Source organism: Malania oleifera, chromosome 3, assembly GCF_029873635.1.
Source record: "Malania oleifera isolate guangnan ecotype guangnan chromosome 3, ASM2987363v1, whole genome shotgun sequence".
NCBI classification, from domain to species: Eukaryota; Viridiplantae; Streptophyta; class Magnoliopsida; order Santalales; family Ximeniaceae; genus Malania; species Malania oleifera.
In genome coordinates this window covers 23,871,091-23,898,792 of record NC_080419.1, presented here as the reverse complement: position 1 = coordinate 23,898,792, position 27,702 = coordinate 23,871,091, and the positions used below count along the sequence as shown (strand labels likewise).

Genomic DNA, 27,702 nt, shown 5'->3' with positions numbered 1-27,702 from the left:
GTAATGATTTATGGTTATGTTTATATGATTTTTGCTTCTTGCTGTTTAGGTTGAGGATACAATTTGGTATCAGAGCATTTTAAATGTTATGTTTTTTTTTTTAAAAAAAAACCTAGTTAATTAAGTAGATCGTTAAAGGTAGCATCAATCATGAAAAGTGTAACTAACTATAAAAAAAAAAAAAAAAACAAACAAACAAACATTCTGCACTTTGAATATAATTACAGAATTGATTACTCGACGTCTATATATTTTTTATTCATTCCGCCTTCATTCTCTTCTTCATTGCACTCCCATTCCATTCTATTTTGTGAAACAAATGAAACCTCATCTACTGATGCTGAATTCCCAAAAGGACTACAAAAACAAGCATAAAGAACTTCGGTCATATGGACCAAAGATTTTCTCCCGAACACCTTGATGGCCAATCCACAATTCAGAAACAAGAAATATATCACATGTTCCTCCCTCACATTTACCCAATTACAGAAAGCATCAAAATTTTGGTAGCTGAGACGCAATCGAGAAAAATATGAGGGAAAATGGTACAAAGGAAAGAACCCTATGTGCAAAGCATGGTCTCCTATCCATTGGAAAAAATATGTTGCATCCTCAGAAGTCGAACCAATGGCACCATGTGCAACAGCGATCAATACAGGTTTATAATCTAGATGACCAATTAGCATACTCCTGCACCAGGGCCCCAAAAAGTGAGGGCCTCTCGAGCAAATAAGATGGTTTGTCAAACTCTTTTGCCCATCCTGTCCACACAAACCAGAAAAGAAAAAAAAAAGTTATAATTCTAGTCACACTACACCCATATACTAGTAAGCGACAAATGGCAACAGTAGAGTTTGCAACTCAAACATAGTTTTTCCAGCTTGAGTAAAAGCCACCAAATTAAACCATTAGGCTGACCACTCAGAATGTGTCATAAAATATTTTACTAATTCATTGAAAAGTTGATGCAGTTGTACATAAGAAATGAAGCAAAGCACATACCATCATCTTATCTATAACCAATACCCTATCACAGTCCATGACCGTGGGTATTCTGTGAGCAATGCTGATGATTGTACAGTTTGAGAAGTCCTCTCGAATGATATTTTGTATAACTGCATCAGTTTGGGAATCAACAGAAGTTGTTGCCTCATCCATGAATAAAATCCGACTGTGCTTCAGCATGACCCATCCCAAACAGAGAAGCTGCCTCTGTCCCACACTCCAATTGTCCCCACTATCAGTCACTAAGAAACATAAAAGTTCTGCAGTTGTTAGCCCTATCTGGATTGTTAATGTAAAAACTAGTTGCATTTTTTAAGAATGTAGAAATTGACAAGTGGATGAAACTGAGAAAGACAGATAGAGAGCGACCTAAAGCATCAAGTTTATCAAGTTTTGCAACAACAACATCTTTAAGCTGGCAATGTTCGAGGCTCTACAGATATCAAAAGCAGTTGTAAGCATATAAAAATGAAATTTAACAACAGGGATCGAACTCTGGGCTACGGGCTACATGTGCCATGACCAATAAATATGGGTGCAAGAGAAGCCATATGCATATAAGCGGGTCAATATTGCTTCTTACAATTCCTTGAAAAAGGACAGGTTCTTGAGGAATGATACCAAGACGAGACCTAAGATCATGAAGGCCCAGCTTGCAAATATCAATCCCATCAATAGTAATTTTGCCACCTAAAGGCTCTATAAGCCTGAAGAAAACTTGGATCAGAGTTGATTTTCCACTCCCCGTTCGACCAACAACCCCAATCTTGTCTCCCCCTTGGATGTTAAGAGTGATGCCTTTGAGAACTAGAGGAGTGTTTGGTCGATATCTAACCTGCTCAGATATACCAGGTCAACATCTTCATACCCATGAGCTAATAAATGCAGGTAAGATAACATTAACAAAAGTCATACTGAATCAGAAAATTAAATGCATTCGCCCTCAGAGGAAAACCACAACATAAACTATTGTACCCTTATCCCCCCCCCCCCCTTATTTTTCGCAAACTGCTGCAAGATTTGCAATTTGTGTTGGCCAGAAACTCCTAACATCATAATATACGAGATAAATATGTGAGTCTAATCAACGCATTCTCATAGGCAGTGTATGCAAAGTCATTGACCATTTAAAGGTTCCTAGGAACCAAAAGCAGATGGAACGAAAGTTGAAACGACAGTAAATTCCAATTAATACAAATATGATCAAGATATTAGCGAGGGTAACTAGAAAGGAAAGAAACGAAACAAAACAAAAAATTTTTTAAAGAAATCTTATATCAATTATCTCTTTTCTTCTTTTTTATTTTTTCTTTTAAAGAAATTGTGTAGGTTTTCAATTGAGCAATTAATCCTATCTGATGGCATTGCCTTTGTGTTTAAGCCAACCATAAAGCACAATCAAGGAGATCAAATATAATGAATTATATTCATTTGACAGTAAAAGCCTCTTAGTTCAATATATCAATACACATGAAAAACAGTTATTTTTTGTTACCCACTGGAGTATGTATGGAACGATTTCCAAATATTCTTAGATCATTAACGCAAAGTTTTCCTTGGCATATTGAAAGAGGGCAATATATGCTCTCTGTTTCAATAAAGGCCATGTCTTTTTCCAAAAATATACAAGATTATGAAAGAATTCCATATAAAAAATTATCAAAAAGAGCAATGCGCAAATGCATTATACATATTAGAGTTGTTAATTCAGTTGTTCATTTAGTTGTTAATTCCGTTGTATTTTTCATTTCATATACTAGTATAAATACTACTATAAAATAACTTTTCATAAATTCTGGAATATACAATTTTATTTATTTAACATGGTATCAGAGCATTTTTCTCTCCGCTCCGCTCACGCTCTCCTTGTTGAGATTGCAGCTGGGGGAGTCGTCGGCAGCTGCACCAACCATCTACGTATGTTGAATTTTGAGCTGTAGTGGGTGGAACCTAGCAGCCACCTTCACCTACATTGCCCACCTTGGTTTACTTACACCTCCCCCGCCCCCCCCCCCCAATCTATGGCTATAAATGAGATGTCAGTGTGTGTGCAAGATGGTGTGCATTGAAGCTGTGCGTAGTGTGTGAGGCAGAGGGGAAGTGTAGAGTTGTGTGTTGTGTGCGTTGTGTGAGAGAGAGAGAGAGAGAGAGAGAGAGAGTTGAGTTGAAGGCAGTAGCCTCCTCCTCGTTGTATTATTCTCCTAGTTATAGTGAATTGGTGTGTGCTCCATGGACGTAGGTCAGTTCGACCGAAACCACGTAAATATGGTGTTCCATTTTTGTTATTTATTTTTACCCATGTGTGATTGTTGCTTCTAGATCCACCCCAACAATTGGTATCAGAGCAAGGTTAGAGCAAAATTTCTAGATCAGAGCAAAATATTTGGATTGGAGACTCTGTCGAGGAGCTCAAAACTCAATTTTTAGGCCACCATTGCGTTCCTCTCGTTGACACAAAGCCAACAGTGGTAATCAGAGCTCGAACGGAGCTCAGATGACAACACACGCGCCCGCATGCGCCACCAATAGTCGGACGATGTTCCCACGCGCCCTCACGCGCTGGCAGGTGATTGACAAGTGGCCTCATGCGCTCCTACGTGCCGGCAATCGGCTGGCGAAGCAGCGGAAGGTTGAAGACAGTTCACGTCAGTGCACAGTCAACACTCGGTCAGCTTGCCACATCATCTCCAGCAATCCGCCTCGTCAGCAGTCAACGTCAACCGCACGTCATTTGGGCCCCACGCCACGCCAGCTACTGCGTCAACATCTAGGTCCCACAGCGAAATGCCAGGAGGTGGGCCCTACAGTGCTACGTCAACAGTGGTCCCCACCATGCCATGCCAGCAGGCGGCGTCACTAACGCAGTCATAATATTCCGTCAGAAAGGAATATTCGTTAAAGTTGACCGAAGGTTTGACCAGAACTTTGACCGGGCTTTTCGGAGCCATTTTGGATCTATTTTTTGAATGACTTGAACCATTTCTAAGGTTTTTGGGCGTTCCAGATCCAACCGTGCTGTCCATTTGAGAAAATTTTGTCTCTAGATCAGTGAATCAAGATGTGGAACGAAAAGAGCTCACAGATCAAGATGTTTGATGGCACGAACTTCAGTTTCTAGAAAATGCAGATTGAGGACTACTTGTTTGGTAAGGAATTGCACTTACCATTGAAGGAGAAGCCAGAATCCATGAAGGAGAGCAAGTGGGAGTTGCTTGACCAAAAAGTTCTCGGAGCTATCAGAATAACGTTGGCAAAATCTATTTCCTTCAACATCAAACACTTGACAACCACCAAGTCTCTCATGGATGTGCTATCCAATATGTACGAGTAGCCATCAACCACGAATAAGGTAGAATTGATGAAAAGATTGTTTACCATGAGCATGTCTGCAGGTGAAAGTTTTAGCAAACACCTAAATAATTTCAACGAGCTGTCGGATCAGCTCGCCTCAATTGGAATTACATTTGACAATGAGATCCATGCCCTACAGATTCTTAGTCAGTTGCCTGAGAGTTGGAAAGGTATTTTTACTGGGATCAGTAGCTCCCCAGGAAAATAGAAGCTAAAGTACGATGAGGTCATCAACATGATTTTGACGGAAGAGATCAAAATGCAGTCAAATAATGCCTTCACTTCAAGTTCAACCTTGAACATGGAAAGCCAAGGAAAAGGAAGCGGGCATGAACGATCAAACAATCGCGGCATATCTAGGACTAGGCGGTCTAGATCCAGAAATTCTAGAGGTTCGCAGGGCATAAAGAATGTTAAGTGTTGGAACTGTGGAAAGGTCGGGTATTTCAGAAACCAGTGCAAAAGTCCGAGAAAGGAATCTGAGGTGAAAACAGAAGCAAATATCACCTCTTTCTCAAGAGAAAAAGATGCATTGATATGCTCTCTGGAAAGCATGCATGAGTCTTGGGTCTTAGACTCCAGAGCCTTATTTCATGTCACTTGTAGCAGAGATTGCCTAGAGGAGTACACACTATGTAATTTCGGTAAGGTAAACCTTGGCAACAATCATCCTTGTGACATAACCGTTAAGGAAGTTGTGAAGATCAAGATAAACGGGTCAGTATAGAATATGAAGGATGTCAAATATATTCCAAACCTGAGAAAGAATTTGATCTCAGTTGGTCAACTGACAGATAAGGGATACACGACGACATTCATTGCCAATGAATGGAAGGTTTCAAAGGGTGTACTAACAATTGCACGAGGTAAGAAAAGTTGAACACTTTATCTAACCTCCAATGCCTCCATGTCTATTTTAGTTGTTGTAGGAAATGATGACAGCAATATCTGGCACCAACGACTCGGTCACATGAGCGAGAAAGGACTCAAGGTGATGTACTCAAAAGGAAAATTGAGTGGTCTACGATCGGTCGAGATTGACATGTGTGAGGATTGCATATTTGGGAAACAGAAGAGGGTCAGTTTCTAGACAAACACCCGTGCCCCAAAGAAGGAGAGACTAGAACTAGTCCCCTCAGATGTATGGGGACTGACGCCCGTCTCATCCCTAGGCAGAAGGAATTACTTTGTCACATTCATTGACGATCATTCTCGAAATGTATGAGTTTACTTTCTGAAGTGTAAGTCAAAAGTATTTGATGCTTTCAGGGTATGGAAAGCTATGGTTGAAAATGAAACTGGTTTGAGAATCAAGAAGCTGAAAACAGACAATGGTGGTGTGTATGAAGTCATTGGGTTCAAGAAATTCTACTATGAGCACGGTATCAAGATGGAAATAATTGTGCCAGGTATGCCTCAACACAATGGCGTAGCCAAGCAAATGAACCGAACATTGACTGAAAGAGCCAAAAGCATGCGTATACAAACAGGCTTACCATTGCAGTTCTAGGCAGACGCAGTCGGCACAGCAGCATACTTGATTAACAGGGGTCCATCAGTACCATTGGACCACCGTATACCAAAAGAGGTATGGAGTAGAAAAGAGATGATACTTTCACATTTGAAAGTTTTTGGTTGTGTTGCATATGTACATATTAGTGATCATGTCAAAAACAAGCTTGATCCTAGAAGACATTAGATACGATACATTATATTCTAGTTGGTTAACCCATATATTCATTAGTCTTTTATAACAAAGGGGGAGTATAGTGTGTGTACAAGTATTTTAAAAGCCTTTATTACTTTCCTTTAGCTATTGTTAAAGTATTTAATTTAATTTTATTAATCATTATAAAATATTGTTGACCGTTGTTGCTAAACATTTTTGTGATCATTTTGTGGTTATTTTATAACCGTTTTAAAATTAATTTATATATATATATATATATATATATATATATATATATCTAGAGGTAGAGATTTAGGAGTATGAAAATCCTGTGATTTCCTTCTTCCTATATTAATTCTTCTAACAATTTTTTTTTTTTTTTGGTTGCTGATCCGAGCATGGCAACTTTCTTATGGTCATTGCTGCAAAATAGTCTAGATTAACCAAGTTGTGTTGCTCCTATCTTCCAATTGGAAGTGCACACAATTGGAAAGGTGTTTTATTTCAAGGGTAGACATCAATGGGCCTTCTACACCATATTATGTTGGGAGAAACAACAATGCTCAAAATCCCTCTTTGTGTGAATCTGTAAGGAAACTATAAAATAGAGCTATATATATATATTCAAACACCATAAGCACAAGACATACAATTTTTACGGGAAAAACTTTCTCAGTGCGAGAAAGGAAAAACCATGGGACCGTAGTCCACTCTAATAATTCCACTATCAACAATTACAGGAATACATGAGTCTTCTATAGTCTAAACTAGAGGCATACAATCAGCAACTATCTTCGAGATATACAAATTCTTGGCTTAAATCAACTTTTACAAGAATTAAAGAATGATCTCATCAAAACAGAGGCTACTGTCCATGGGCTTAAATGCCAATACCGAATGCTTATAATCTAATCTCCACCTTTCACAATGAAGATTCACGTTTCATGAACATCCTTGAAAAATTTCAGCTCAATCGGACCACAAATGCTCGTTGATCGAAATAGTTGATCAAGACTGGACATAAAATTTCAAAAACTCTCTTTTCTTTCTCTCTCACTTTATATGGCAACAGCAGCTCTCTTCTTTCCTTTCTTATTTTTCTGATTTTTCACATATCTTTGTAGCAGCAAAGGATAGGGTTATTAGCTATATTCCAAATGAGCCTCTCCACATATAGGCTAGTATTGGACAAGTTTCTCCCAACAAAGTGGTATCAAAGTCGACGATTCGTAACTCTAGGTGAGCAATATTATAGAAAAAGTTAAGGCGTGAAGCTAATTCTCCTGACATACTAATAATTGGAGGACCAAGTGTGTGACTAAGGCTAATAAGGATCATTTAGGCTTGGAAGATGGATTTGAATATGGTCAAGACGTAGGAAGAAGGATTGACGTGGAATATAATCTGAGGCACGTAAGACGCGGTGGTAAGGCCCACTTGAGCAACTGCTGGAGAATTGAGCTTACTCCCATAAGAGAGACAGTTTTCGTTCAAGAGGAAGCAATTGGAACTCACAGGTGAATGAGAGATTATTAAGAATTTCACTTGCAAGTTTGTCCCACAATGAAAAAATTGAATGGATGATGTGTTTATATACATGGTTGGGCCCAAGACTCAATAGGTTCATGTTTTTGGGTCAAGTTGGTGCTCACCCATATGTATCAAACTCATCTATGGACTCCTTTGGTTCTAACGTATTAGAAGGGCAAAATCTTCCCTAAGGCAGTACTATGCACACCTTAATCAATAAGTTTTCTAAATTTTAATTTTTAGATCCATTTTCCCAACTCAAATGAGACATGTTTGATAAATGACATTCTTTAAAATTTATGGGATAATAAATGAAAAAAAAAAAAAAAAAGCATTGGATTTATATAATGGTTTGGCATGCTGGCAACAGCAACAATGGTAGCATCAATCATGAAAAGTGTAACTAACTATAAAAAACAAAACAAACATTTTGCACTTTGAATATAATTATAGACAAAAAGGTTGTGGAGCATGTTGAATTGATTACTCGACTTCTTTATATTTTTTATTCATTCCACCTTCATTCTCTTTTTCATTGCACTCCTATTCCATTCTATTTTGTGAACCAAATGAAACCTCATCTACTGTTGCTGAATTCCCAAAAGGACTACAAAAACAAGCATAAAGGACTTCGGTCTGCACCAAAGATTTTCTCCCGAACACCTTGATGGCCAATCCACAACTCGGAAACAAGAAATATATCAGATGTTCCTCCCTCACATTTACCCAGATACAGAAAGCATAAAAATTTTGGTAGTTGAGATGCACTCGAGAAAAATATGAGGGAAAATGGTACAAAGGAAAGATTCCCATGTGCGAATCATGGTCTCCTATCCACTGGCAAAAATATGTTGCATCCCCAAAAGTCGAACCAAAGGCACCACGTGCAACAGCGATTAATACAGGTTTATAATCCAGATGACCGATTAGCATACTCCTGCACCAGGGCCCCAAAAAGTGAGGGCCTCTCGAGCAAATGAGATGGTTTGTCAAACTCTTTTGCCCATCCTGTCCACACAAACAAGAAAAAAAAAAGTTATAATTCTAGTCACACTACAACCACATACTAGTAAGCAACAAATGGCAACAGCAGAGTTTGCAGCTCACACATAGTTTTTGCAGCTTGAGAAAAAGCCACCAAATTAAACCATTAGGCTGACCACTCAAAATGTGTCATAAAATGCTTTACTAATTCATTGAAAAGTTGATGCAGTTGTACATAAGAAATGAAGCAAAACACATACCATCATCTATAACCAATACCCTATCACAGTCCATGACCGTGGGTATTCTGTGAGCAATGCTAATGATTGTACAGTTTGAGAAGTCCTCCCGGATGATATTTTGTATAACTGCATCAGTTTGGGAATCAACAGAAGCTGTTGCCTCGTCCATGAATAAAATCCGGCTGTGCTTCAACATGACCCGTCCCAAACAGAGAAGCTGCCTCTGTCCCACACTCCAATTGTCCCCACTATCAGTCACTGAGAAACATAAAAGTTCTGCAGTTGTTAGCCCTATCTAGATTGTTAATGTGAAAACCAATTGCATTTTTTAAGAACGTAGAAATTGACAAGTGGATGAAATTGAGAGAGACGGATAGAGAGCGACCTAAAGCATCAAGTTTATCAGGTTTTGCAACAACAACATCTTTAAGCTGGCAGCGTTCGAGGCTCTACAGATATCAAAAGCAGTTTTAAGCATATAGAAATGAAATTTAACAACAGGGATCAAACTCTAGGCTACTGGCTACATGTGCCTTGACCAAGAAATATGGGTGCAAGGGAAGCCATATGCGTACATGTACAAACCAATAAAATTGGGCATTTCCTTTTATGTGTATAGACAACAGTAAAAAGAAACACAAGGAGGGAAACATTTACCTTCCATATTGCTTCATCAGAATGCAACCCAAGCGGGTCAATATTGCTTCTTACAGTTCCTTGAAAAAGGATAGGTTCTTGAGGAATGATACCAAGACGAGACCTAAGATCATGAAGGCCCAACTTGCAAATATCAATTCCATCAATAGTAATTTTGCCACCTGAAGGCTCTATAAGCCTGAAGAAAACTTGGATCAGAGTTGATTTTCCACTCCCCGTTCGACCAACAACCCCAATCTTGTCTCCTCCTCGGATGTTAAGAGTGATGCCTTTGAGAACTAGAGGAGTGTTTGGTCGATATCTAACCTGCTCAGATATACCATGTCAACATTTTCATACCCAAGAGCTAACAAATGCAGGTAAGATAATATTAACTAAAGCCATATTGAATCAAAAAATTAAATGCATTAGCCCCCAGAGGTAAACCATAACATAAACTATTGTACCCTTGTGCACCCCCCCCCCCCTTCTATTTTTTGCAAACTGCTGCAAGATTTGCAATTTTTGTTGGCCAGAAGCTCCTAACATCATAATATACGAGATAAATCTATGAGTCTAATCAACTCATTCTCATAGACAGTGTATGCAAAGTCTTTGACCATTTAAAGGTTCATGGGAACCAAAAGCAAATGGAACAAAAGTTGAAACGACAATAAATTCCAATTAATACAACCTATGCAACACAAGGGAATATGATCAAGATATTAGCGAGGGTAACTAGAAAGGAAAGAAACAAAACAAAACAACAATTTTTTAAAAAATATATTATATCAATTATCTTTTTTCTTCTTTTTTATTTTTTCTTTTAAAGAAATTGTGTAGGTTTTCAATTGAGCAATTCTATCTGATGGCATTGCCTTTGTGTTTGAGCCAACCATAAAGCACAATCAAGGAGATCAGATATAATGAATTATATTCATTTGATAGTAAAAGCCTCTCAGTCCAATGCATCAATACACATGAAAAACAGTTATTTTTTGTTACCCACTGGAGTATGTATGGAACAATTTCCAAATATTCTTAGATCATTAATGCAAAGTTTTTCTTGGCATATTGAAAGAAGGCACTGTTTTGATAAAGGTCATGTCTTTTTCCAAAAATATACAAGATTATGAAAGAATTCCATGTAATAAAGGGTTATTAGAGAAATCCATATAAAAAATGAGCAAAAAGAGCAGTGCGCATATGCATTATACATATTAGAGTTGTTCATTTAGTTGTTAATTCAGTTGTATTTTTCATTTCATATACTAGTATAAATACTACGATAAAATAACTTTTCATCAATTCCGGAATATACAATTTTATTTATTTAACATGGTATCAGAGTGTTTTTCTCTTCGCTCCGCTCACGCTCTCCTTATTGAGATTGAAGCTACTAGAGTCATCGGCAGCCGCACCAACCAACTGCTTATGTTGAATTTTGAGCTGCAATGGGTGGAAACTAGCAGCCACCTTCACGGACATTGCTCACCTTGTTGACTTACACCCCCCCCCCCAATCCATGGCTATAAATGAGATGTCAGTGTGTGTGCAAGATGGTGTGCCTTGAAGCTATGCGTAGTGTGTGAGGCAGAGGAGAAGTGTAGAGTTGTGTGTTGTGTGCGTTGTGAGAGAGAGAGTTGAGTTGAAGGCAATAGCCTCCTCCTCCTTGTATTATTCTCCCAGTTATAGTAAATTGGTGTGTGCTCCATGGACGTTGGTCGATTCGACCGAACCACGTAAATCCATATTTCCATTTTTGTTAATTATTTTTACCCGTGTGTGATTGTTGCTTCTAGATCCACCCCAACAATTGGTAGCTGAGCAAGGTTAGACCAAAATTGACAGATCGAAGCAAAGTTGCCGGATTGGACTCTGTCGAGGAGCACAAAACTCAATTTTGAGGCCACCATCGCGTTCCTCTCGTTGACACGAAGCCAACGGTAGTAATCGGAGCTCGAAAGGAACTCAGATGACGACACACGCGCCCGCACGCGCCACCAACAGTCAAACAACATTCCCACGTGCCACACGCGCCCTCACGCGCCGATAGGTGATCGACAAGTGGTCTCATGCGCTCCCACGTGCTGGCGATCGGCTGGTGAAGCAGCGGAAGGTTGAAGACGGTCTGCATCAACGCACAGTCAACACTCGGTTAGCGTGCCACATCAGCGCCAGCAATCCGCCTTGTCAATCATCCACGTCAGCCGCACGTCATCCGAGCCCCACGCCACGTTAGCTACAATGTTAGCATCTGGGCCCCATAGCGAAACACCAGCAAGTGGGCCCTATAGTGCCACATCAGCAGTGGTCCCCACCCTGCCACGTCGACAGGAGACGTCACTAACGCAGTCAGAATATTTCGTCAAAAGGGAATATTCCGTTAAAGTTGACCAAAGGTTTGACCAAAACTTTGACCGAGTTTTCAAACGAATTGAACCATTTCTAAGGTTTTTGATCGTTCCGGATCCAACCGTGTTGTCCGTTTGAGCTAATTTCATCTCTAGGTCAGAGAATCGAGATGTGGAATGAAAAGAGCTCACAGATCGAGATGTTTGACGACACGAACTTCGATTTTTGGAAAATGCAGATTGAGGACTACTGGTTTGATAAGGAATTGCACTTACCATTGAAGAAGAAGCCAGAATCTATGAAGGAGAGCGTGTGGGAGTTGCCTTCAATATCAAGCACTTGACAACCACCAAGTCCCTCATGGATGTGTTATCCAATATGTACGAGTAGCCATCAACCACGAAAAGGTACACTTGATGAAAAGATTGTTTACCATGAGCATATCTGCAGGTGAAAGTTTTAGCAGACACCTGAATAATTTCAACGAGCTATCGGATCAGCTCGCCTCGATTGGAATTACATTTGACAGTGAGATTCGTGCCCTACTGATTCTTAGTCAGCTGCCTGAGAGTTGGAAAAGTATTGTTACTGCAATCAATAGATCCCCAAGAAAATAAAAGCTAAAGTACGATGAGGTCATTAGCATGATTTTGACGGAAGAGATCAGAATGCAGTCGAATAATGCCTCCACTTCAAGTTCAGCCTTGAACGTGGAAAGCCGAGGAAAAGTAAGCGGGCATGAACGATCAAACAATTGCGGCAGATCTAGGACCAGGCGGTCTAGATCCAAAAATCCTAGAGGTTCCCAGAGCGTAAAGAACGTTAAGTGTTGGAACTGTGGAAAGGTCAGACATTTCAGAAACCAATGCAAAAGTTCGAAAAAGGAATCTGAAGCAAAAACAGAAGCAAATCTCACCTCTTTCTCAGGAGAAAAAGATGCATTGATATGCTCTTTGGAGAGCATGTAGGAGTCTTGGGTCTTAGACTCTAGAGCCTCATTTCATGTCACTTGTAGTAGAGATTGCCTAAAGGAGTACACACCAAGTAATTTCGGTAAGGTGTACGTTGACAACGATCATCCTTGTGACATGGTTGGCAAGGGAGTTGTAAAGATCAAGATAAAAGGGTCAATATAGAAGCTAAAGGATGTCAAACATATTCCAGACCTGAGAAAGAATTTGATCTCAGTTGGTCAACTGACAGATGAGGGATACACGACGACATTCATTGGCAATGAATGGAAGGTTTCAAAGGGTGTACTAACAAATGCACAAGGTAAGATAAGTGGAGCACTTTATCTAACTTCCAATGCCTCCATGTCTATTTCAGTTGTTGCAAGAAATGACGATAGCAACATCTGACACCAACGACTCGGACACATGAGCGAGAAAGGACTCAAGGTGATGTACTCAAAAGGAAAATTGCGTGGTCTACGATCGGTCGAGATTGATATGTGCAAGGATTGCATATTCAGGAAACAGAAGAGGGTCAGTTTTCAGACAAACACCTGTGCCCCAAAGAATGAGAGACTAGAACTAGTCCACTCAGATGTAGGGGGACCGACACCTGTCTCATCCATAGGCGGAAGGAATTACTTCGTCACATTCATTGGCGATCATTCTAGGAAGGTATGAGTTTACTTTCTGAAGTATAAGTCGGAAGTCTTTGATGCTTTCAGGGTATGTAAAGTTATGGTTGAAAACGAAACTGGTTTTTGAATCAAGAAGATGAAAACAGACAATGGTGGTGAGTATGAAGACACTGGGTTTAAGAAATTCTGCTATGAGCATGATATCAAGATAGAAAGAACTGTACCAGGTACGCCTCAACACAACGGCATAGCCGAGCGGATGAACCGAACGTTGACTGAAAGAGTCATAAGCATGTGTATATAGTCAGGCTTACCATTGCAATTCTAGGCAAACGCAGTCGACACAACAGCATACTTGATGAACAGGGGTCCATTAGTACCATTGGACCACAATATACCAAAAGAGGTATGGGGCGGAAAAGAGGTAAGACTTTCACATTTGAAAGTTTTTGGTTGTGTTGCATATGCACATATCAGTGATCATGTCAGAAACAAGCTTGATCCTAAGTCCTAGAAATGCACCTTCGTTGGTTATGGTGAAGATGAATATGGATATCGCATTTGGGATTATGAAAATAAGAAGTTGATCAGAAGTAGAGACGTGATCTTCAACGAAAAGGTGATGTACAAGGACAGACACACAACAGAATCCACCGAACCAGTTCAGAGAGAATCAACCTATGTAGATATGGATGATGTCCCAGAAGGTGTTGGGACGCAACAGCAGAATGCCGAGAATCCTCAAGCGGAGGAACCAGTGGAGCAAATCGTCGCACCACCGCCTCCTACTCTAGCTCTGGAGTTTAGGAGATCTTCTCAGCCCTATATACCAAATAGAAGGTCTATAGATTACTTACTTTTTATAGATGGAGAGCCCGAATGCTACGATGAAGCATGTCAGGTGGCAGATGTGAGCAAGTAGGAGCTTGCAATGAAGGACGAGATGAAATCCCTCACCTCCAACAAAATGTCGAAACTAGCTGAGTTGCCCAAAGGTAAGAAGGTCCTTCACAACAAGTGAGTGTATAGGATCAAAGAGGAGCATGACAGTTCCAAGAGGTACAAGGCTCGGTTGGTAGTCAAAGGCTTCGAGCAAAAGGAAGGAATTGACTACACCAACATCTTTGCACCAGTTGTGAAGCAAACAACCATCAGATCAGTATTGAGCATTGTTGCCTCAGAGGGCCTACATCTCGAGCAATTGGGTGTGAAGACTGCATTTCTTCATGATGATCTTGATGAGAAAATTTACATGCATCAGCCAGAAGAATTCTCAAAGAAAAGTAAAGAGAATCTAGTGTGCAGGTTGAAGAAGAGTTTGTACAGTCTCAAACAAGCTCTCGGACAATGGTACCGAAAATTTGATGATTTTATACACATGAATGATTTTCTAAAGTGCAACGCCGACCACTGTTGCTACTTCAAGAGGTATCAGTATAACTATATCATTTTATTGTTATATATGGATGACATGCTAATCGTAATACCAGATATAGAAGAGATCAAAAAATTGAAGCAGAAATTGTCAAAGGAGTTTGGACTTAGGCTCAGCGAAGCAAATACTTGGAATGCAGATCTCTAAAGATAAGCGACAGGGAACATTGCAGTTATCTCAGTCGGAGTACATTAGCCGTGTTTTACAGAGGTTTAACATGAGCAGCACCAAAGCAGTAAATACATCATTGGCAAGACACTTTCACCTCTCCAAGGATTAGGCTCTGCAAACAGAACTTCATGGTTAAGGTACCTTACGCCTCAGCCATTGGAAGTCTCATGTACGCCATGGTTTGTATCAGACCGGACATTGGCCAAGCAGTGGGAGCAGTCAACAGGTTCATGTCAAATCCAGGGAAGACTCACTGGGAACTAGTGAAGTGGATCTTCAGGTACCTCAGAGGCATTATTGATAAGTGTTTATGTTTTGGCAAAGAAGACTTGAAAGTCAAAGGGTATGTAGATGCCGATTTTGCTGGTGAAGTTGATCACCGCAGAAGCACCAGCGGATATGTGTTCATTGTTGATACAATAGCTATTAGTTGGATGTCGCAGATACAAAAGATTGTTTCCCTATCCACTACAGAAGCTGAGTACTTTGCAGTGACTAAAGCTAGCAAAGAGATGATTTGGCTTCAAGGTTTGTTGACATAACTTGGATTAAAGCAGGAGAGGAATGTTTTGTGTAGTGACAATCAGAGTAAAATACATCTGGCAAAAAACTCTGCATTTTATTCCAGAACCAAACATATTGGACTGTGTTATCACTTCATTAGATCTCTATTAGAAGATGGAGTGTTGGCACTTAAAAAGATTCAAGGTAGCAAGAATCCAGCAGACATGTTGATGAAGGTGGTGACTACTCAGAAGCTAAAGTTGTGCTCAACTTCGGTTGGTCTTCATGCTTGAAGACAGATATAAGCACATCATTTGCCTATACAATAGTTGAGATGCTGCATCTGTCTTCAAGTGGGAGATTATTGAGATTGCAGCTGGTGGAGTCATTGACAGCCGCACCAACTAGCTGCTTATGTTGAATTTTGAGCTACAGTAGGTGGAAACTGGTAGCCACCTTCACCTACATTTCCCATCTTGGTTGACTTGCACCCCCCCCCCCCCCCACCCCCACCCCAATAATCCATGGCTATAAATGGGATGTCTGTGTGTGTGCAAGATGGTGTGTGTTGAAGCTGTGCATAGCGTGTGAGGCAGAGGGGAAGTGTAGAGTTGTGTGTTGTGTGTGTGTGTGTGTGTGTGTGTGTGTGTGTGTGTGTGTGTGAGAGAGAGAGAGAGAGAGAGAGAGTTGAGTTGAAGGCAGTAGCCTCCTTCTCCTTGTATTATTCTCCCAGTTATAGTGAATTGGTGTATGCTCCGCAAACGTAGGTCGATTCGACCGAACCACGTAAATCCAGTGTTCCATTTTTGTTATTTATTTTTACTCGTGTGATATTGTTGCTTCTAGATCCACCCCAACACTCCTCTAACTCTCCCTCGTTGAGATCTCCCCTTAGATGGTCTCGCTCTCGCTGGCGATCAATCACAGTCTCATTCTTTCGGCGAGGTGCAGTCACTTATCGCGTGGACTCTCCGCTCGAACTGTCCCCTGTCTGAGATCGCTCTCCCACCTCCGCCAGCAGAATCATCGTCTCCTAGGATCTTTTTAGATCATTTTATGATCTTCATTTTGATTGTGGATTCATATTGTTCGATGAAGGTTTTGACCTTTGTTGTCTATTTCTTAATTTCAGGAAGTCCTTGGACAATTGATCGATTTGCGATTTTTATTTTGACGATGGATGCATTTAATCCCTTCGAAGGCTTCATTTAAGACAGATCTTCTATTAGATGCGTGATGGATTAGAAGATTCACGCGACGATCTTGGTTCTGATGATGTTGTTGTATTTGGATAAGTGACATAGAGAAATATGTGCCTCCGGACTAGATCTGTGGATGAATCTTTGATCTGGTCGACGTAAATCCGCAAACGGTCAAGAGAACTTCTCCATAGGCTTTCGCGATCTCTTCCCACTGCAATCCCTCGCATTCTCCATGTCCGCGGCTCAAAATTCCGTCAACGCCGTCGCCACCGGCGATGACGATTTCAAGTTCGGCTTCCAGCGTTCGGAGATATACAAGAGGTTGCTCGCCGGTACCGTCGATACACCGTATGACCGCTATGTTTTTGCTCTGCTTCAAGAGCCCCAATTTTTGTTTGGCCTTCTCACGTCAAGGACTCCGACTTTGACCCGCTATCCAAAAAAAAAAATTGGAAGTCTGGCTATGACAGCTTCAAACAGGTCTTCAGGAAAGTCCTCATTAATTTTACTAGATTTCCTGCAAGAACGACATCAATGTCAAGATCCTCTCTCGCAACCTCAGGTTTTCCGGCTACTTCTCCAGCTCCGATGTCCTTATTCCAGCACCCGTGCTAGAATGCGGCCCCATATCTCTGTTTTCTTTGATTTTTTTTTAGTTGCAATGATTGTCAGTCTAGAGCTTCGCACTTTAGAGTGACTTCGCAACTCTCCACTCTCATCTCTGCTTTGATCCACTAGTCAGTGTCATCGTCTTCGTCTCGTCTCCGGCTCACTCGTATTTGGTCTAATTTGCTGGTCAGCCATTCCCTTGTTCTGGCTATGCCATGTTTCGTCACTCCTACTCAGAGACAGTTGATCTATTCTTCTAAAACAACTTCAGATCTTGCCTCGGAGTGTTCGACAAATTTCAGATAATACTGCAGATTGATCTGCTTTGTCTTCTTCTTCTTCAAAAATTTCTTTTCGATAGAAGGCACTGTCTTTGATCAACACCAAGTATTTTCTTTTGAACATCAAGTTCCAGTGGTTCTTGTTTCGCGTTATCAATTCGTTGAAGTTCAATTGAAGAATTCGTCTTCTACACGAGCTGGAGTTTCTTGAATTTTGAAGGAAGTTTTTCGCAGGTTTTTCCTTCGTTTTTGTCTCACTGCTGCTTTCAGCTTGGCCATATTTTTTTGGTCTTCACTTCCCAGCAATTTTCTTCTTCACCGGCATGTTTTGATTTAATCGTCAGAGTTGAGAACTATGATTTTCTCGAAGTTTCAAAGCAATCTCCAGTTTCTCTCAGCGTCGTTGTCTTTCTCATCATTTTCTTGTTTTCAGATTTGGAATCTGAGATTTTAGTTCACCGATGCTAGCTGTGCATCTTTCTCGTCTTGCTGATGCCAATTGTGCATCTCACTCGCCGTCGCCGACGCCAACTCTTCCTCTCAAGATCAGCAAAGTAGTTTCTCTAACAACAAGATGGAGATGTTAAATCTATATTCACCATCTCCATCTTGAGGGGGCGTATGAAAATTATTAATTCAGTTGTTAGTTTAGTTGTTGTTAATTCAGCTATTAGTTTTAGTTGTTAAGTTCTGGGTTATTGTATATATATACCCTTGTATTCTTCTTTTTTGCATATTGAATAAATTCCGGAATATATCATTTTATTTATTTAACAATATAGATATTAAAAGCTCAGGAAAGTTACCTGCAAGCTCTTTAGCTCAATGTTGCCACGGCTTGGCCAATCCAAAGAAGGAAGACAATTTGGGTTCACCCAAGCAGCTTCAGACGGGATGTTTGTAAATTGCTTTATCCTCTCAACTGAAACCATTCGGTTCTCAACAAGGCAACTCAAATATACGGAGAAAAACAGCACAACATTGAGGGACAGGCCATAGGAAAGAGACAAACCAACATACTCTACAGCATATAACCACTAGTCAGTTTTCCATTGAGAAAATTGGCTACATAATAAAGAGAGAGATTCTTTTTATCATGAGAAAACAGCAGTCCTCTTAACACAGCGCACACAAAGAAAGTTTCTCAAGATACATGTCAACAGGCAGTCAATTAACGGAAAAATAACCATTAATACACTAACAACAATTAATACAGCTAACAACAATTAATTTGAACATAGACAAGTAAGCAGAGTTTGGCTCATATATGTTACAGAAATAAATATCCATTCAATTGCCAGAATTATATCATCGGAGAATTCACATCCCTATGTAGTAATATTGGTAAATCACACCACCATCACCATGTTTAAAAATGCTAATTGGATTTCAGAGTTGGAAGGAATAAAATATGAGGAAAACCATACCTGGCTTGATAATAGTACTTGGAAGCAAGACCATAAACATGGTGGCGACGCACAGGAAAAAGCTCCCAAGAAGTTCTAAGCGAAACCCCAACCACTCATTTGATCCATTGTTGTGGAAATCCATTCTCAAATTTGCATTGACCCTGCCAATATTCTCTTGACAGAAACTTCTCTGCTTCCTGAAGCAGCGGATAGTCATTACACCAGATATGGTCTCAGAAAAATGGTGGATGATTGGGGCTTTGGTGATTGAATCAAGGCGAGTTAACTCACGAGATGAAGCAAGGTAATATCCCTGCATAGAAAAGGACAGGAGAAGTGCAAAAATTAACCTTTTCCTTTTGTCTAACACATACAAGACACTCACTGAGTTAATCCCAGAGAAGGCTCTACCACCAGAAGAAGCATTAAAAGTCTCTAGATCTTTTAAGTTAAAAGGAATCAGAGAAGTTTTTAGATTTTTGTGAAGCCTTAAAACAGTTTAATGAAGAATTTCACCAATTGGATCACAAATTCATCCTGAAGGCTAAGATTTATCAGCAGCGAATTTCATACCCGGTACCAAATATTCAGCCAAGCCACTGGAATGACAAGGAATGCTGTTGGCCAAGCATATTGGCATGTAATTACAATGATGGCAAGCAATGAGAAATACGTTACAATTGTCATAGCCAAAAAGAAGGGGATGAGAATATCAATGTTGGCCTGATCCGTTGACGCCTGAAAAGTAAATGGTCATCAGTCCAAGCATTATATACGAGTAACATGGTTGATTTTGTTTCCACCCAGCCAATAAAAAGTTATCCGAAAAGTGCTAAAACTAAACATGAGAACACAACAATATGAATCTGGGACGGCAGTACTTACCCGACTTAAAATTCTTCCTGAAGGAGTGGTATCAAAGAACGACATTGGAGCATGCAAGATGCTATAAAGAAGTTGATTGAAGAAACTCTGGGCTGTTTTGAGACTCAGGAAAGTAACAAGGAATGCTCTGACCATCACCAACACAAATGAAATGGCCAAAATTATCAAGTAGCCATTAATAAACACAGAGGGATTAAAAACACGATGTTCTGATGTTTCATATGCTAGCCAGTAATCACTTGCCATCAGAGACAGCTGCCACACTAAAGATGCCAGTACCACTGCCATCGCTCCCCACCAACCAAAGGCCTCAGTGCAATACTGCCTGTACACATTGAAACTGACATGACCAGTTTCTCTCTCCTCATTTTCAATAAGCTTTGACGTACCCTTTTCAGAAGTGCCCTTGTCAGACTTGAGTCGATCCAGAGACTTGTTTTCACCATTGGGCTCCCCTTTGCTTGAAGAGCACAGGGGTGACTTTGGGGTTTGTTGGGCATTCTCACCAGACATAGAAGAGCTCATTTCTACAAGTTCCATGGAGGTTTCATGGGCAGCTACAAGAGCACCAAAGTCCATTCCAGATTTTAAAAGCTCTTCATACTTTCCAGATTGTACAATCATCCCATCTCGCATGACCTGGTTATTAGGTGTTACAAATTTATAATAAGAAGTCAGAGCATAGACTAAAGATAGTATTCTGATGATATGTCATAAAAATGACTACTTATAAAAAAAAAAATCAGAGGTTGCAGGCTTCATTCAACAGATACAAGTTGCAACTTCACAATATGAAGGAATTGGTGGTATACAGAGAATCCTAGCAAGAATTTCCTATCTCTGATCTACTTGATTGTGTCCATCATAATATCATATCACCTGATTGTGTCACACCAGCTGCCAAGTCATTTTTTTTGGGAAAAATAAAATAAAATAAAATAAACTTTCAAAACTGTCTAAAAGAAGATAAGAGCCTATATTTGTGATCAAGATGTATCTTATTCGACATATAACACATGATCGATTCTCCAATGCACCTCTGTGATGCTAAAGACAGCTTAATTTTTACAATCTATACAAGCAAGAATAGAACATTCCACAACAAAATATGCATGATTTTTTGCAAACAAGAGAATGTTACTCACCAATATGAGGTTTGCATTGTGCAGGAAGTCAATTTGATGAGTTACCAGTAAAATGGTCTTGTCTTTGAGAGCTCCCCTCACACATTCCTGCAACAAGTTACCAAAGTTAGGTAGTTGCAATTTATTTTACATGGAAACCAAATTCCACGCTCCAAGGCCAATGATAACGTCAACTCTTTTACAAAACTAATACGAGATAGTTCTACTAGTAATTGCCCGTTTTTATTCTTTAAAAGAACATGCATTTGTAGTTTATTGGGTGTAAGGAAAGGCCCCACACTGCCCAATTGTAATTCATGGAGCTGCTTTCTCTTTTTTTTATTATTGTAGTGATTTATATGGTCGTCTTTAATCAAATGAAAGACAGCTTTAGCAGTATCAGCATCATTATTATGCACATTTAACTGTATCAAATAACAAAAAGTTACTATATTTGGAATTATGATTTAATGGTTGCCACAACCTTAAATATTTCTGATCCAGTGTGAGCATCAACAGCACTGAATATATCATCCAGAAGATAGATATCGCAGTCCTGATAAACAGCCCTAGCAAGTTGTATCCGCTGTTTTTGGCCACCACTAAGATTGATTCCTCGCTCTCCAATCTCTGTTTGATCTCCAAATTCCATAATTTCCAAGTCCCTCTCCAAGCAACAAACTCTAATCACTTCCTTGTATCTCTCTCTATTCATTGGTGAACCAAATAGTATATTTTCTTGGATGGTCCCATTTTGGATCCATGATGTTTGTGCCACATAAGCTGTAGTCCCACAAACAGTGACCTGCAGAAGGAAGGGAAAAGACAAAAACAAATGTTGACACTTGACAGCATTAGAAACTGAAGAATTCATAGTAAACTCAAAGAGTTTATATCCATTTCAGAGTAACCTAAAGACAATTTGAACAGCGTACTAACCTTGGCATATAAAAGACAAAGTATCAAGTTATCAATTATCTGTTGTCACACAAAACAAAATATAGAATTTCATAACTCCATTTAATATTTTCAAGCAATGTGGACTGGAATTGTCACTTAAATGTCAAAAAAGTCAAGAAGACAATATTGGCATCAGTGAAATTGTTTGCAGTCCATTAACATTTGTCTTCAATACTAGTGTGATAAATCCAAAGGCACCATGTTCATGAACATTGAAAAAAAAAAAAGATAGGACTTTGAACAAGGTCTGTGTTTCTGATGTAATAGATGAGAATGGATGGTTGTTAACCTACACAACTGGACAAAATTCATTAAATTTAGCATCACAGCAGTCTACAAGTCTAAATTTTTAACCCAATCCAGTACAATAAAAACCACCAAGCCCCAAGCTACTTAACACTGACAATCTAACCATTTTGACAATTTACACTCATAATGGCCTTCACTCCATTTGATAAAAGAAGAAGCATAAACAATCATCTCATAAAGCTTACTTGTGTCAGCCAAGCTGTTGGGCCATACAGTAGTTACTTTCCTTCAAAATATGTTTTCTGGACTAGTAATCTGTGCCTAGTGATTTGGAGATACATAGCTTAGAGAAGATATCTAAGCAACTTTACAAGTAAGTGCATGTGATTGTCGCCAAATCATACAACCACTAATACACAGGAGTGTTTATCATTCATTATCAGATGCCTATAATCATGCATTACATAGAATCTTGGGGGGTGATGGTTAGAGAGAGTAGCTTTCTTTAGTGGCAATACTTAAAAAAAATTGAATGACATAAAAAAAAATTGAATGACATATGATAAAATTGAGCAGCTTCTCTCTTCAGCATAACCATTACAACCATGTGAACGATAGTTGTTAATCAAGCAAGATTATTTTATCTATAGAAAATCTATGGCAAAACAATTAGCATCACATGCGTATAGATCTATCATTATGCCTGCACTTGTCTACAAAAAACCAAGGATCAAATCATACCTTCCCTGAGATTTTGTACATCTCGCCAAGAATTGAAGCCAATAAGGAAGATTTCCCTGAGCCAACTGTTCCAACAATTGCAGCAAGCTCTCCTTTCTCGATCTCTAGATTCAAACCTTTCAAGACTACCTCATCCCCCTCATCGTCCCATGAAAATTTCCCTCCCTTCACCTCCACAGCAACCTTGCCAGCACAACCTGCATCTCTGTTCACTGCGCCTTCTGCTAATTCCCCACTTGTCATGTAACCATCCAACCTCCCAAGAGAGATCATTGCTTGTGAAATAGAGATCAAGGCCTGTGGAAAGTTCCGGATCGGCTCCTGCAAGATTCTGAATATTGTCATCGCAGTGAACACAGTCCCTGCATCAAGAGAGACACCCAACAGAATCGCAGCAGCAAATGCAAGAGCAGCTACAAGAACAGGAGTGCTCCACAGCACAACCATGTTGCAGGAGACAGAATATAAGAATTTGCTAATCCATCCATACTCTAGTCCACGAAGAGATTGAATTCTCTTGCCAAAGTGCTCCTCCCATGCTTGGAATTTAATCACACGCATATTATTAATCATCTCATTCATTGCCTTCATCCTTGAATCACGGTTCCTCATCACGTTATACTGGAAAATGTTATTCTTTCGGGTCCGCAAAAAAACAAATGAAAAAACTGCCACAATTCCAATCAATGACGCAATCATTGAGACACCCAAATAGCCATAAAGAAGGGCTAAAGCAACACCAACTTGCAGTGGCATTAGCCATATGGGATGCAGCTGCAACATCATATCAGAAAGCTGCTGAGCATCGACAGCCATGTAATTGACAATCTGTCCAACCCCATGAGCCTGCCGGGAAGAACATGATACTCTGAGCCCTTTTTTGTATAAAGCAGTGATAAGGGTGCATCGGATCAACATCCCAAGTTTCTGAGACTGGAAATTGAAGTGATGAGCACTAAGGACTTCAATGGTTTTTGCAATTAGGAGGGTCAACACCAGATAGTATCCTTCATATGGAGAGTCTCCCTTCCGAGACGTAAAATCAATGAACCTTTGGATGAGCATTGGGCCCACGTACATTACTGCCAAACGCACAATTGCAAGGAAACCAGTAAAAGCAATGTCTTTCCAGAAACACCGGAGTAAGGTTGTCCGAACTGGGTGCTTCGAAATCTCATCTGGCTTAGGCCAATTTGACTCAAAGAACTCAGACATTCTTTCAGCCCGATAATCTGGTGGAAGTGATGGGACATCGTCAATGTTGAGAGGGGATTTGTATCCTTTGTTCACTAATGGATTTAACCAAAGCCACGTAGCTCTAGAGAACAAAGAAGCTGAAGCATAACCACTCACATTGGACTCAGCGGGAATGGATTCACCCAATCGTCTTCTTGAATCAAATCTAGATTCAGTTTCTCTGACCTTACTAATGCCAGAAAATCCTCGAATGGCAACAATAAACAGAAAAACAGATATTGGAAAGCTAACTAAAGAAACTACATCATCCATTCTCATATAGTTGTTTAGGACTGCGACAGACACCAAGCGGGCTACTGCCGAAGCAGCAAATAGGGACACCATAACAAAGCTCGTGACCCAATAGATTCGAAGGGGCATAGGATGAGCAGCAGCATCGAACTTCTTCTCGTGTACAATAAGAATCGTTATTGAGACATGGGTTATTGCTTGAGCTAACCGAAAGAGAGCTTCTGTTAGCCCCCATGGTGAATAAATACCTTCACTAAAGGCTAAGATGCATAGTACTGTGTAAGCTATTGCCAATACAGTTGTTACAAGCAGTGTCAATTTGAACCAGAGGGAAATTCTGGAGAAGGACCTGCTATTTCCAAGAAGAGGCTTATCAATGGAGGAGCTAGAATTGCCATTGGAGCTTAACCTGGAAAAAAACTTTTGGATCAAGAACACAAGGAGGGTGACTAAAAAGAGAAGATCAATGGATGACAACAGCACTCTTTGTGGACATGGGGAGAGTAAGATGAATCTCAACCAGTGGACTGCAACAGAAAAGGCAGTGTTATCTGAGGAATGAACAACAGGGCTTGAACATTTCAAGGATGTGAGCCAAGAAGCAGAGGACATGGTTACTGGCCAACTCGACAGAAAACAAAGAAACAGAGAAAAAAAAAAAATTCCGACCTTGATGCTTCAAAGTAGCTTCTCAAAAACATCCTTCATCAATCTGCCATGGAGAGTGGGACAACAAAAGTAAATATGTAAAATCAGGAACAAATCATATATTATATTCTTCTACAAGCGCATGACTTCAGAAACAAAGAACACAGAAAATTTTCACATAGAGAAAATGGTATTTGGGAGACCCATCAAGATAAGAAATTTAAATAGAGAAAACCCAACAGCATAGATAAGAGAAACACGTAAAATAGAAGCAATTCATACACAAATACTATACGTCTACGGTTGCATGAACTAGGAAAAAATTGTATTTGAGAAAATTTCAACAGACCCAAATCATTGGACGAGAATGAGAAGGAAAAAGAGTTTAAAGTGCACAATAATTATCAAAGGAAGCAAAAGAGAAAGAGCACTTACCCTTCTGTTACATGGGAGCCAGTGATGCAAGAAGCATGGATGAGACCCATAGAGCAAGTAATGTGCAAACTACCTTGAGCTCTGAAGGGGGACTTTCAGAAAATATTGGGAGAAAGAAGAGATGAAGAGGGGATTCTGGAAATGGTGGGTAGAATGAGATTCCTCTGCGGGCAACAAAATGGGCATATGGGACAGCAAGCACGAGGTGAGCGAGAGAGGGAGAGACGTGCGGTCAAGACCAATATTAAAAAAATAAGAATGCAGTGGCTCTTTGTTTCTGTAATTTTGTTTATTCATGTAAGAGAGATATTATTAATTACTAAGAAAATGGAGAAGCCACTCAAGGCAGTGCCTTGTTCAGTTGTTTGGGCATTTTTATTTGTAGATTAGGGAGTTTAAATTTCTGGGTTGACGAGATGCTGAGAAAAATAATAGAAAAATGGCCCGCGTGGAGCACGCATCTGGGTGCCTCAATTTAATAGGAAAAAGTTAAAAACAGAGGGCCCTGTTTCAGCTGCATTGAGCTGCCTTAAAATCATCCTTGGAAACCGCTTTCAGAGTCTTTCTAATCTATACATATATAAAGGAAGGAACATAACGAAAAAATTAAGATAAAAGACATTAAACTCCTAGAAATATTTTTTTTTAAATATAATTCTATTTAAAGTTTTATAAATTTTAAGGACTTTTCTGAAATTTAAAAAAAATTATAACCCTTTTTGAGATTTGTCTAATGAACTCTCTTTATATTTGACAAAAAAATAATTTTTTTGAGATATACAAGTGTCTTAAAAATCAAATGTCAAGAGATATTGGATGTTTGAAATATCAGAAGAAGCATGTGTGATTTTTAAAACCTTAAGAAAAGTTCATATTTATTTGTTAAACTGTAAGGAAAGTAAGTGTCTTTTACCCAAAAATTTATATTGCAAACATATAAAAGCATTTTTTTTTTTTTACAAATATGTCACCTTCTTACCTTACAAAATATCTCACTTTCTCTTTTCTCTCCTGCTTCTTTCTTCTCTATTTTCTACATGTTCTTTTCTTTCTGTGTTCTACGCTCAGTATTCTGCATTCTATATTTTGTACTTTGCACTCTTAGTTTCTAATTGAAATGGCAAATGGTTTGTCTAATAATAATAATAATGGATTCAAGTGGGAAACGTGAGGGAGATTAGAGATGGGGTAGGTGTGTTGAAGACATTTATGGGGATGGTGATATCCATCATTCATTTCACAACACTCCTACTTAGATGTCACCCATATATTAATTTATCTAACTAAGATCTTTAAGATGTTTCATTCTGATAAGATGAACCAGTCTCTTGAATGTTGTAGTTGGTAAAGTCTTGGTGAATAAATCTGCTAGATGATCACTTGATCAGATCTATTGTACATTTATATTTTCATTCTTCTGGAGTTCATGCGTATAGAAAAAATTTTGGAGAGATATGCTTTGTCCTGTCACCCTTTATGTATCCTCCTCTCGGTTGAGCTATACATGTGTCGTTGTCTTTATACAAAACTATTGGAATATCCTTGATTGCTTGAGGGCTATAATTTTCTTAAATATGAGAAATCATTGATCTAAGTCACATGCATTCTCTGCTAGCTTCATGAATAGTTAGCATTTCCAAACGATTGGAGGACGTTGTTGTAATCGACTACTTCATTGATTTCCAAGATATAGCAGTTTTTCCATAAAGAAATATATATCCAGTTTAAGATTTAGCATTGTGAGGATCAGATAGATATCCAGCATCTGCATATCCTACTAGTTGAGATTTGGAATCAAAGGAGTAAAATAAACCCAAATTAGATGTACCTCTCAAATAACGTAAAATGTATTTAATCCCATTCCAGTGTCGCCAAGTAGGAGCAGAGTTATATCTTGCTAGTACATTCACAACAAATGCAATGTCAGGTCTTATACAATTTTCCAAATACATCAAAGAACCGATAGCACTTAAATATGGTGCTTTAAGACCAAGTAATTCCTCCCTCTCATTACAAGATAGAAATAGATCTTTCTTAACATCAAGTGATCGCACCATTATTGGAGATCCCAGAGAATGAACTTTATCCATATTGAATTGCCTTAATACTTTTTCGATATATTTAGATTGATGAACAAGAATTTCACCATTTAAATGTTCAATCTGTAAACCAAGATAATATTTTTTCTTTCCTAAATC

General features: G+C 39.3%; 2 protein-coding genes across 2 annotated transcripts; both read right to left on the bottom strand.

Moving 5' to 3' along the window:
* Positions 1-660: 660 nt before the first annotated feature.
* Positions 661-2,918, bottom strand: LOC131151211 (ABC transporter C family member 14-like). Its single transcript, XM_058102463.1, has 5 exons — positions 2,865-2,918; positions 1,552-1,840; positions 1,375-1,440; positions 1,012-1,247; positions 661-765 (listed from the first exon to the last, which is right to left on the bottom strand). Exons 1-5 carry the CDS (start codon positions 2,916-2,918, stop codon positions 661-663), a joined length of 750 nt encoding a protein of 249 aa, XP_057958446.1.
* Positions 2,919-8,001: 5,083 nt separating this feature from the next.
* Positions 8,002-25,730, bottom strand: LOC131150302 (ABC transporter C family member 4-like). Its single transcript, XM_058100933.1, has 12 exons — positions 25,505-25,730; positions 22,934-25,133; positions 21,468-21,788; positions 21,005-21,091; positions 19,860-20,498; positions 19,548-19,712; positions 18,993-19,287; positions 18,372-18,586; positions 9,439-9,744; positions 9,167-9,230; positions 8,800-9,039; positions 8,002-8,563 (listed from the first exon to the last, which is right to left on the bottom strand). The coding sequence occupies exons 2-12, from the start codon at positions 25,031-25,033 to the stop codon at positions 8,463-8,465; spliced, it is 4,533 nt and encodes a 1,510-aa protein (XP_057956916.1). The 5' UTR covers positions 25,034-25,133; positions 25,505-25,730; the 3' UTR covers positions 8,002-8,462.
* Positions 25,731-27,702: the final 1,972 nt, after the last annotated feature.